This window comes from Enoplosus armatus, chromosome 1, assembly GCF_043641665.1.
Source record: "Enoplosus armatus isolate fEnoArm2 chromosome 1, fEnoArm2.hap1, whole genome shotgun sequence".
Lineage (NCBI taxonomy): Eukaryota > Metazoa > Chordata > Actinopteri > Centrarchiformes > Enoplosidae > Enoplosus > Enoplosus armatus.
In genome coordinates this window covers 12,058,192-12,070,211 of record NC_092180.1, presented here as the reverse complement: position 1 = coordinate 12,070,211, position 12,020 = coordinate 12,058,192, and the positions used below count along the sequence as shown (strand labels likewise).

General features: G+C 37.6%; 1 protein-coding gene across 3 annotated transcripts; it reads left to right on the top strand.

Annotated features, from left to right (window-relative positions):
* Positions 1–3,082: 3,082 nt before the first annotated feature.
* lin7c (lin-7 homolog C (C. elegans)) lies at positions 3,083–10,945 on the top strand. Of its 3 annotated transcripts, XM_070920149.1 has the most exons (6): positions 3,083–3,149; positions 4,383–4,501; positions 4,681–4,752; positions 5,133–5,342; positions 6,571–6,724; positions 7,690–10,945. In XM_070920149.1, exons 1-6 carry the CDS (start codon positions 3,113–3,115, stop codon positions 7,722–7,724), a joined length of 627 nt encoding a protein of 208 aa, XP_070776250.1. In that variant the 5' UTR covers positions 3,083–3,112; the 3' UTR covers positions 7,725–10,945. The 3 variants fall into 3 exon arrangements, with proteins under 3 accessions (XP_070776250.1, XP_070776333.1, XP_070776416.1); XM_070920232.1 differs by having other exon boundaries at positions 6,571–10,945; XM_070920315.1 differs by lacking the exon at positions 5,133–5,342 and having other exon boundaries at positions 6,571–10,945.
* Positions 10,946–12,020: the final 1,075 nt, after the last annotated feature.

Sequence of the window (12,020 nt, the reverse complement as noted above, 5' to 3'; positions counted from 1 at the left end):
ACAATTTATTCATTGACATGTTTCTGGGTTAATATTATTCATTTTGTATGTTGTGAAGTTGTTTGCAATATTAAACTGAAATATTTGAAGAAATAAAAATGACTATAGGCAACTGAAAAACAAAATCAATGTCGATAAAGTTTCAACAGTGCATTTCCAGGCAGGATAAACTTTATTATGCAGACAGGCAGGCAGGAAGGAAGGCAGGCACACACACACACGCACAACGCTGCCAAAAATGAACAAATCAAACTCATGAATGACCAGGATGCGCAATAATAGTGAATGTATATATATTTAAGATTTTACAGGCTGCAAGAAAATCATGCATTTTCAGTAGCAGAGGAGTCCATGCGTTGGGTAACGTACAGCAGCAGCAATAATGACAGTGTCACGGGTGGAGAGAGTGTATGTTTTGCAGCTCTTGGCGTTATTTTGAGGAGGGAAAAAGTGGAAAGATATTCCTAAACCACTTCCTGCTCCCCACCAACACATTACTTACACATTTACTGTGTGTCTTTTGATACTTTGGTGTTTACACACAGGTGTTCAGAGATGTACATAATTTTAACTCCAGCTGCACTTGTGATATTTCACAATTACAAGAACATAACATCACAAGAAAAGCGCCTACACATACAAGTGTAGACTAGTACAAGTCGGGTATGGTTGCACATGAAGCATGCCTGAGTTTGACAGTGATGGATTCACCCACCCATACATTTGTGTACATAAAAAATATACTAACCCAACATTTTACGAGTGCATGGTAATCCCATCTTTAAATCTTCTACAAAAGAACGATCATCATAGATTTTAGGCAGCTGTACATTCACTGAGATCAGAAGGAAAAGCCATTATAGGTAACTGGTTTGGTATCTGGGTAAAAAGACCACTGCAGTTTATAACTCACGCATTACATAGTGACAACCCCTTGCTTACTAAGTCTTGACGCCGTAGTTTAAGGTTGGAGGGGGATAACAATAAAACTTGTTCTTTCAATATCATGAAACACTTCCAAATGTATCCATAATATGACAAAGCCCAGACAGAGAAAACACTCACATATAAAAAGAAGAAGATACAAAGCTTCATGAAGAGCTTCAATTATGTGCTACATTTGATCCCAACTGCCTCATTTTACTTCTTCTTCATCAACCTGAAGGTAAGTGTGACCCCTGAAGAGAACCGGATCTGGCATTTTGAGACTTTGGAAAACAAATGGCTGAAAAGAGAAAAGAAAAAGATGTTCCACTTTCTTCTCTTGGATCCTCCAGAGGAGGCAGATGAAGATGCTGTAAGTTACCTTTCTTCTACAGAAGCTGAGAGTCTCCACGCCACCTTGAAAGATGACAAGCATGCAGTAGTGTCTCTCAAATTATACATTATTATCAAACTTGTCATTGTCCACAAACCAAGTAAGAATTAACATTACCCTAAGTCAATATATTATCCTACGCATTTTTTCCGCTTTGCTCTTCAAAGAAAATCCACCTTAAGACAGAATTGGAATGATTGATTAAAATTCAATCTAACGTGTCTGAACACTACACATCTGCATAGAGGACAATGAATCAAACCTTCTGCAAAGTATTTTAGACAAGGTATTCCAAGCTGCTCCATTTATCATGAGTAGAAGCCATGGGCTATTTCTATTTAATAGAAAACAGAAGACTCTGAAATCACCAGTTGTCTTTGAGCCAGGATGAAGCCCATGTTTGCAGAAAAGGCAAGCCCACATCGTCTTTTGTGATCATAAATCATGCATGCGACTAGATCTTACTATATGATGTAGTATTTCTTTGACCCAGAGCTGTAAGATTAAAGATTAAAACAAGAAGAAGAATAAGAAGAAAAATCTACTCACTCTACAGTAAATAATGGGCCTATTGTATATATAGAGAGAAAAGGACAAAAAAAAAAACACTTAATGTGAGTCATTCAGGTGTGAAGTGCCTCTGGCCACGCCCCAACCCGTGATGTCACAGCAGGTGTATTTCATCAGCTGTAAAAGGCAAACATCTGGTGTGTCATCACCAACTGGGGTGTGGTCAGAAGTGAATCATGCTTGAATGTTTCAGCCCACAGAGAGCAGTGCAGCAGCAGTTTTCTGCAGACTTATGTACTGGAGTTGTGCTGCAGTCGACCAGTAGAGGGCAGTAGAGAGACGGTTCCTCCCAGGTGTCAGCAAAATGCCAAAGAAGCTTCTGGCTGGTCCGTTGTCACTAATACACAGGACATTATCTGACAATCCCATGAGCTACGAGCATCCATGTAGACAGTACAGCTGTTAAATGAATGATGCACTAACCCAGAGATGACAGCTGATTTTGCTGATTGTGTGATCATTAAATCGTGATGTGGGATCATAGTGGGCACAGTGGGCACCTTTCATCACCTTTTTCCTGGATGCTGGCGAACGAGACCCTACAGTGGGCTTAACACGAGGCACCAAAGGACAACCCCACTGTCCATATTCAGTGTCAACAGTAAACAGAACTTACACAAACCGAAACCTAGATACTTACAGATAAACCGGAGTCACAGTAGTATCCAACATCTGGAGTGGGAATCAACAGCAGAATATGATCAGTACACTAAAGGTGTGAGGAGGAAGAATCCTGAAGAATAGAAATAACATCCACTGCGCACGACACTACGCATGGGTGATATTGTGATATAATGATATGATATATTAAATATGATATATATAAGAGTGATATATGTAAATATGGATGTGGTATTACATAAATACGTAATTACTTCTGGGTTGTTTGGAAATGTAGAATTTATTTATGTATTTAATAGTTTCGAGATAAATAATCTAAAACGTTGAGTGATTCACAATAGTTGGGGAGGAGGCGTTCAGTGTTAGCTCACGATCATCCAGTAACTATGGAAAAGAACATGAGTTCGGGGGCTTATCCACTTTACGAGGATTACCTGAACGCACCATGACACTGGCAGCTAGCCTAGCCGGCTAACTTGGCTAATCTGATTTATCGTCTCGGTTAAGCGCACGTAACGTTAGCCAGGATTACCAAATTTAGTTTTCTGTATCTAACGTTTAACGCAATATATATCTGACGTCAAATAGGCACTCATTTCAAGAATGGCATCGCTTGGGGAGCCTGTGCGGTTGGAAAGAGGTAAAGTAATTAGCTAGCTAGCGTTAGCTTAGAAATATTTGTTGTGATACCAGGGAGACATTAACCTAGCTTAGCTAGCGTTAGCCAAATAGAGCTGGGGATTGTTCTAGACAGCATACCTTTTCTTTTTTAGTTGGCCAACGTTGCGTTAACGATGTCTTGCGGATAGCTAATGTTTATGGCTTTGACTAATTATGTATATTCTGGGCACAGACCTAAAGCAACGATAGTTTTTACGGCTGCATTGTTTTACTTTGCGGACTAGCTAACAAGCTAACATTAGTGACAACAGACAGTCATCAGTTAACCAAGCTTGTTTGTCAAAGGTTCAGTGTATGTTTGCATAACAAAATTGAAGCTTCATACACGTTATTACTCCAGCTTCAGCATCATTAGCTGCAAGGATTTTTTCAACCTCAGTCTTTTTTTTTTTTTTATCGACATGCTTATACTAGCTCCTGCTATGTCTGCTAATTCGCTGTGGTTGGACAGGAACATTATAGAAAACCTAGGTTTTTATTCTAACAAATACCACGCATGTAATGTTAATCAAGGCTGCAGAACAGCATAAATAAATATACGTGAAGTAATCTCTTTGCTATTGTGTATATTGAAATATTGAAGAAAGTTGTAGCTAATTCCGAATTAGCTAATTTATAGTAACGTTAGCAATGAGGAAAGATTAAGAGAATAATGACTTTTCTTTATTCTAACTATTTCAATATTTCATTATGACAAAATAAACATAGAAACAGAATATTGGAGGATAAAGGCTGGTATTGAAATGTACTTAATGAAGGTGCATTATGTCATTTAGCACTATATCTTGCTCTAAAGCGTGATATAGTGAAAGTTGCCCCACTGATTTATGCAGCTTCATTATTATTTTTGTTTATGGTAGATAAACAGTGACGCAGGCCAAGACAAGCTTAGTTGGTATTTATAATCAAATCAAATGTAGTGCAAGTCAAGGTCTATTAAATCTCAAACTAATTAAAGATATTCCATAAAATGTATTCTTATTTTAATGATTATTGAAATCATTTAGACATTTATTAAGTGGTACCACTAAGCATTTGTTTAGCTTGTTTGTAGTTCCTTGCTTTGTAGTTTTATATTGGTACACATTGAGTACTGACATTCACACAGGCAACAGTCATTGCCTATGTGAATGTCTCCATGTGCAGATATCAATGAAAACCTTGATGGTGGTGTGTGTGTTCTTGTTGACAGATATTAGTCGCGCTGTTGAACTGCTTGATAAGCTCCAGAGGACAGGAGAAGTGCCTCCCCAGAAGCTGCAGGCGCTGCAGAGGGTCTTACAGAGTGAATTCTGTAATGCTGTCAGAGAAGTGAGACATTTTGTCCTTGTTATTCTTAAAACACCTAACTGTAAGGTGGCATTGGTTCACCTTTCTCTGCTGATGTTAAAGTTAATTGTTGTTGTTTGATGACTTTTTGTTCACCTTTTGGAAATATAGACAGCCTTTGCTGGGATGTGATGAAATATTGTCCCACAATGTCTCTTCAGGTTTATGAACATGTGTATGAAACAGTGGACATCAACAGCAGTCCTGAGGTCAGGGCCAACGCCACAGCTAAGGTAGACTCAAGTTAAATACCATCTAATACACAGCATTTGACTTGTGCACATCGTTTTCTTCAGACCATCATCTCTTAATTTAAAGGAAACTTCCTTTAAATGTCCTTGCCACTGTCGCCAAAGTGCTTGCTCATGGTGGGAACTGTTGGGTCTCTGTAATAACATAAAGAGTCGGTCTAGACCTGCTCTATTTGTAAAGTGTCATGAGATGACTTTTGTTGTGATTTGGCGCTATATAAATAAAATTGAATTGAATTGAATTAATTTCGGACCATTTGTTCACTAATTGTTCACTCGTTGGAACACTTCACATGTTGTGTTGAGTGCAGTAAGTACAGTATATTTGAAAGGTTTAACAACACCACTTTGTTTATTTGTAGGCTACTGTGGCAGCTTTTGCAGCAAGTGAGGGACACTCACACCCACGTGTCGTGGAACTGCCCAAAACAGAAGAAGGCCTGGGTTTCAATATAATGGGTGGAAAGGAGCAAAACTCACCTATATACATCTCACGGATCATCCCAGGAGGCATTGCTGACCGACATGGAGGCCTGAAGAGAGGCGACCAGCTTCTCTCTGTTAATGGGGTGGTATGTTCAATTCACAGAATCATGACTTACTCCAGGATGTTGAAGCTTTAGCATGACACACACTTCAGTCTGATGACATTTTGCTGACAGTTCATGCATTTCCATATATAGTAAAATACAAAGCAAAAAGGCAGTATGAATCTGGGAGGACGTAAAATTGAGCACAGATACAGTACGCATTTACATTTGATTTACACACCGGCGTTTATGTGCCGTTTAAGGGGTCATTGTTTTCACCATGAATGCTGTTGTTCTGATGTGTAGACAACATAAAAGGTCACATTAATACTCCGATTGTCTGTCCAAAGCTGACCTCTGCTTCCTTAGCAGAGAGCTGGGTTGAAGTACTTTCTTTCATTTTTAGTATGCTCGCCTCCAAGAAGGACAGAGGTGTCATCATCATCATCATCATCACATTGTTGGTTTAGTAGTAGAAGCTGTTAAACAATGGCAATTTGCCAGTTAAAAGATTTTCAACAGTCTCCTTGCTCACTGAGCTTGCACAAAGCAGCTATTAGAAGAACTACATCTTAAAGGTGCCCTGCAGAGTTTTTGGCCTCGGGTAGTGCTATGGAGCAATGTTTTTAACAGTTGGACCTCGATTTGTCAGTGAGGACTCTCAAGCATGTTTCCGTGCACGTAGATGACGTGTACTATGTCCTGCTGATGGTTTTATGTTAAAAACGTAGGGAGAAGAAGACTGCTTGCAAGAAAATCTGGATGTAAACAATGTAGGTTTGTTTTATGAGGACGGAAATGCATTCAACATGTTTATTAGGCCTCAAGGATATGCACAATGTGTTTTGGAAACAGTGAATGTAAACAGGCTCTTCCACATTAGCTGCAGCGTTCAGCACTTTGTGGCCGCAGCTTGCTGTGCTCAGGTACGTTAAAATTCCAGGATCAGCTACAGACAATCATCCAACTGACTTTGTTTATTGCTCAGTTTGTTCTCTCAGTAAATTTCCAAATTACAAACTTTTATGTGGGATGTTGAACCAGGCTGCCAAAGCTTACGTTAGAACTATGTTCACTCCAGTACCTATAAAATACTGAGGTCATTGTTTGTTCCAAAGTTTCTACTTACCTTGTTGATCTTGTGCTTAACAATTGCCCGTAGTATATTGCTTTTTGAATTATAAACCTATGTAAACGTTACATTTTACTATAGTTGTTATACCTCTTTGTGATTAAATCGTACAATACATTTCTGTGTTTTGTTTTTCAGAGTGTGGAAGGTGAGCACCACGAGAAAGCTGTGGAACTCCTCAAAGCAGCTCAGGGCACAGTGAAGCTGGTAGTAAGGTACACCCCCAAAGTCCTAGAGGAAATGGAGTCACGCTTTGAGAAAATGAGGTCGGCGAAGCGCCGGCAACAGAACAACTATCCCCAGTAGGATTTTTCCGTGTTGATGCCCAGCTCCTCCTCTAGCCTTCTGGCCATTTGTTCTGGTCTCTTTCTTATCTCCCTGCCCCAAAAAAACATAACAAACAAACAACTTTAGGTTTAGTTCCTACTCACATACTGTCTACTGTGCTTCTGCCGTTTTCTGTAGCATTTTTAATATTCACCATTGTTACACTGGACACTACAACTTTAGACAAACACTAGAATGATCATGATTGTCAGTGTAGGTGGTTGCTCACACGTGTGCATTATTTTTGAATTGACAATTTGAATGCAACTTTGAATGCTTTTGAGACCAACTACACAATTCCGTTGACTGGAAAGGTAGTGTTTTTAAGTCTTTTATCACAGCCACTACCAAGTGCCTCAGGGCAAACACGTTTATCTTATGTACTGTGTTCACCGTTCTTTTTTTTTCTTAATGGTTTAAAGTGAAGTACTGGCAATTAAATGCTTGTGGCAGGAATTACTACACGCTTTGCATCTGTTATTCTCAAAGATCATGTGATATAAACGCCTAGTAAACACATGTGAAACCCTTTAATTGTGCAAACTTTAAAAAAAAGACTGGCATGTCCGGAGTAGGGAAGCTTTGGAGGAGTTGATGACAGTTTGAATTAGTTCGAGAGAGATAGTTACATGTTTAATAATAAGGAAGGACACTTCAAAACAAAAGTGAGGGATTATCTTTAAGGTCAGAAGGTACTAAGTGATGTAATGTGGTCTCAGCCACCAACATTTTTACTTTTATCGGAGTAATAAAAATTCATAAGCATAAACCTGCAGTCAGCATGACATGAGATGAAACCTGTTCAGCTTCTGATTAATTTGTCTCGACAGAAATCAGGAATGTACTATATGTCATGTTTTTTCCTTTTCCGGTGCTTAATGAGAAGTTACTTAACATTTGTCTTTGATCTTTGCTTGTTAGCATTGTTTGCATCATTCAGTGAAGTTCAAAATGAAGGAAAATAAGACATTCGTAATATCACAACAATCTTTTTAAATTACAATAATGCCTAATGTGAGCTTTCGTCCTTGTTTTGATGAATGAGTTGGCAGATGTTGACATCACGCATACTGTATATGGCTACTGCATGTTCAGCAAGACTTTACTGTGTCTAGAGGATTATGCTGTAAATCTGTCGCATTGGCATATCATTCATTTTTATATTTTTCTGTCCGTTTTTAACATTTCTGTCATGCAGAACAAAAGTGTATCTTAAATCAAACATTTACTTCATTTGAACTTTTTTATCCTGGTAATCACGGACATCTTTATCACCGGTGCTGGGATAAGATTTATAGAAAAATGTCTGTTAAACAACCATTTACTTTTATGATGCTTATACTAATTAAGTAGAGCAGTATGTTTAAACCTTTTCTCTACAGTCACTACAGATTTATTTCCGTACCTACATTTAGTCTTTTATTCTCACTAACAATCGTCTTTACTCTATTAAAACCAACAGTTTAGTGGCACCCATGTACTGTATCTAATATAAAAAACAAGCTGCACATCATGTTGAAATAAGAATGATAATGACAAACATTTTATTACTGAATACTGCCAAACAGTCAGGTTTGTTCTGATATGTGGTTTTAAGCAGGCTAATGTCAAAACAGTGTCAATAACAAAATATATTGTAAATGTAGGTTCTCCTCTCACGTTTACATATACAACACTTACAAAGTTTTTATAGTTTTTAAGTGCTTGTTTGCAGAATGCATGTTTAGCTATCGTATCCATATTCCTCATATCATGAGAAAACTTCTTATGATGTGGAATATTAATGCTTAAAAAACCTTTCCTCATTGAGAAGCCCCTTATGCCTACATGCAACATGTCAGTCAAACAAGTCCTTACGTCATCGTTTTCATTCAATATAAAACAGCGAAAGTGAGTATTCAAAGACTTCATTTGCTTTTCCAGCAAAGGGAATATAAATGATTGTCTGTTAGAACCCCCTCATCATCCCGTCTTTTAGCGTGTAGGACAACAAAATATCCCCAGACCAAATTAAATTTCAGAGATTTATTGTGTTTTGTTTCCCCGGTAGATGCAATATCATGTATATAGCATAATGTAAACTAGGCATTAGCTGACTAAGCCATACTATTGTCCAGTCTCAGGATCAACACAGGAAGGGACAGGAAGGTAGTAACGACAAACATGGCTGTAGAAATTAGATGGATGATGGACAAAGTAACAGAAACTCATGGCGCTGAATGTTAAATGGATATCCAGTGTTTGGCACATGCTGTCATGACTGACATGTCATAATGCATAATTAAATAGCAAAACAGTTTTTGTGACCAAGGCATCTGAAATGAGGTTACTGATGTAGTGATGATGTAGTTACTTATTTTCATTTGGTGTTTTTGTTATTTTGTCCACCATCTCTTAACATACAATGAGGTTCAATAAGGGCAACTGCCTTTGACATCAATTGTTCAAGCACATTGTAAATAGTTAATTCAGAAGTAATGACATCCGTAGGTACTTTTTTGGCAAACATTCTCCAAAATATGCTTGTTTGCTTTCAGTGATCTGTTCTTTAGTGTAAATGCTTAAGATTACTTAACGTCACTAAAAGCACTGAAATGTATCACCAAATGCTAAATAATAGCATTATCAGTGGAAAGTTAGGGAAAGATTGGATTTTTCCACAAGAAAGTGAGTATCAGTTGCGATGGTAATCACATCATAATCTTCTCAATAATTGGAACTAAAATTGCAGTTTGCTTAAGTCAAATTTGGAGCAAACAAATCGCTCTTTGGCATCTTACATGTGTCCATTATTACCCTCCATGTCAACTCAAAGTCTGCTGTTCCTTTAAATATCAGCTTTTCTTCACTCAAGTCAGTGGAAGGTGTCTTAACTTTTAGCAAATTGTATGTTGATTTAATATTGCTTTAAATAGTGCAAGAAAAATAATGGTACATGATGAGCACATAGCCCAGTTATATGTAGTGGGTGTGCTCCCTGTAATCCATTACTCCTTATTAAAAAGCTGAATTTTGGGACAAAGTATAAACTAAAAACACACACACAGTACTGCAAAAACTGAATGCAAATCAATTATCTATGCAAGGTCATTTAAAAACTTTGGAAATATCCTGTAATGGTGCAAAATAGCTGTCATTTTACTGCAGAATTTTATTGAAAACTACTACTTCTAAGGCTGTGTGGACAAACATCTAATGTAATATGACATGTTCAACAATTTTGGGACCGCTGCACTCATTGGACACATTGGAGTTATGAGACATTTACAATGTTTGTTGTTATAACATTCTCATATTGATCACCACCAAGTAGTTGCAGTGCAGATGTCCATGTGATATTAGCTTTGCTATCTAATTAATGATTGTCAGGATGCATGTAGAAGAACAGGCTTGTGTGGAAGTGTGCTTAGCGATAGATAATTTCCATACGCTACTTTGAGCATACTTTTAGCAGATGTAATATAATGTATAGTCTGTCCCTTAATTGTGTTTTATCCAACACTAGCTTGCTAGATTCACTGCTTACACACATGTATAGTAAATCAGGAATAATGTAATGAGACTTGGTATTGATATTGCACAGTCACACTCTCCACTGAATGTCACTGACCATTGTCTAACTTAGTTGCAAAGTTTTGCAAAGTACCCTTCAACTTTCTACGCATTTTCCTTGTCTATATATTGGAATGGTCAATAGAGTATTTTTTATAATACTTTTCTTTTGATATTTTTCTCAATTTTTATAAGTGATTTTCCTAAAAACAAATACCAGGAATGATTGGTACTTCCATTTTGACTGTGTACCAGGGCCATATCAGCAAAGACTCTCTGGAGAGCAGCGCTGATGTAGGATGCTTACTGACACCTCTTGACTGTATGAACTTACAGGTACAAAGAGGTAACCTGTCCTAGATCAGCACTTCTTTTCTGAGATCTCAACTGATTTTCCTTTTCTTTCTAGTACCAAGACCAAACTTGCAACATTTGTGAAAACTTTGATAATGTTTTGAAATGTTTTAGCCAGTACTTGTTTAGGATTATTACCTGTAGACTGTATTGTGTTATTTTGTGTTCTCTGGTTTCTTACATAATTTACTGTATGTACATGGATGTGGAATGTAAAATGTTGTGATGTAGAACATAATAATAATTGGACTGGAGGCTAAATAAACAGTGCTTAAATGTATGACTTTTGAAGGCCTTCTTGAATCTTTTACACAGAACATTTATTTTAGTTTTAGGCTCAATGACATGGGGAACAACCACCAAAGGCAGTGAAAGAATAGTGTGAGGACGTGTGATCCGACCCCTTCATATTTTAAACAATAAGATGTTTATTGGCATGTCTGTTGTCATTTAGTTTTGTTTAGATTAGTTCAGAAGACGTACTTATGCTGCATACAGGCTGTATGATAGTCTTCATAATAATTGTCATGCCTAGACTCATACTGTATATGTATGGTAGATGTTTGATGGAAATTCAGCATCAAGAGCATCGACACGACACACAGTAAGAGCTGTTTTTGATGTCGAGGGAAATGGAAAATGTTTGCTGTCAAATGCTTTTGGAAAAAATGAACTTGAATTCTCAACTATTAAGACTAACAGTTTATTTTCTGACTAATCAGACACATTCTCTCGTTGACGTACACTGCAGCAGCTACGCCAATGAATGTTTCCCTTTTCCCTTTCAATGCTCCTCCTTCACTTTCTTGTCATAATTGTATGAAAAGCAGGAAATGACTTCAGAGATGGAAATAGAAACTTGGTGAGAGCATCACGGCAGTTCCAACATAATGGATATGATAGTTGGACTTAAAATGGAGTGTTTTCTAAAATTAGGTTCAAAACGTTCTAAATCCACAATTTCATGGGCAAAAAACTCAAATACAATTCTCTCTTTCCCTCCTTTGGAAGGCAAAAAAAAGGACGGCATGTTTCTCAATTCTCGTCATATTTAGTTGCGAATGAGAAATTCATGCAACACTTTCCCCAAAAGTTTGTAATGGTTGTCCTGTTATGTTGATCGTGAACTGGAGAGCAAGATAGGCTTTATTCATAAGTCAAAAGGAATTTGGCTCATAGGCCTTTTTCACAGCAGACATTTTGACTTTCTTGAGGCTAGTTGACAAGTAAAATTGGGTTGTAGCCTTTGGCGTCTTTCCCAAATGTCTGCTGCTCCTGTCAATGTTTACTTTAAGTGTTCTTAAAGCATTAGTTCTCTTTAAAGGGTGGTTTGATGCATGTATGGATGCATCTGG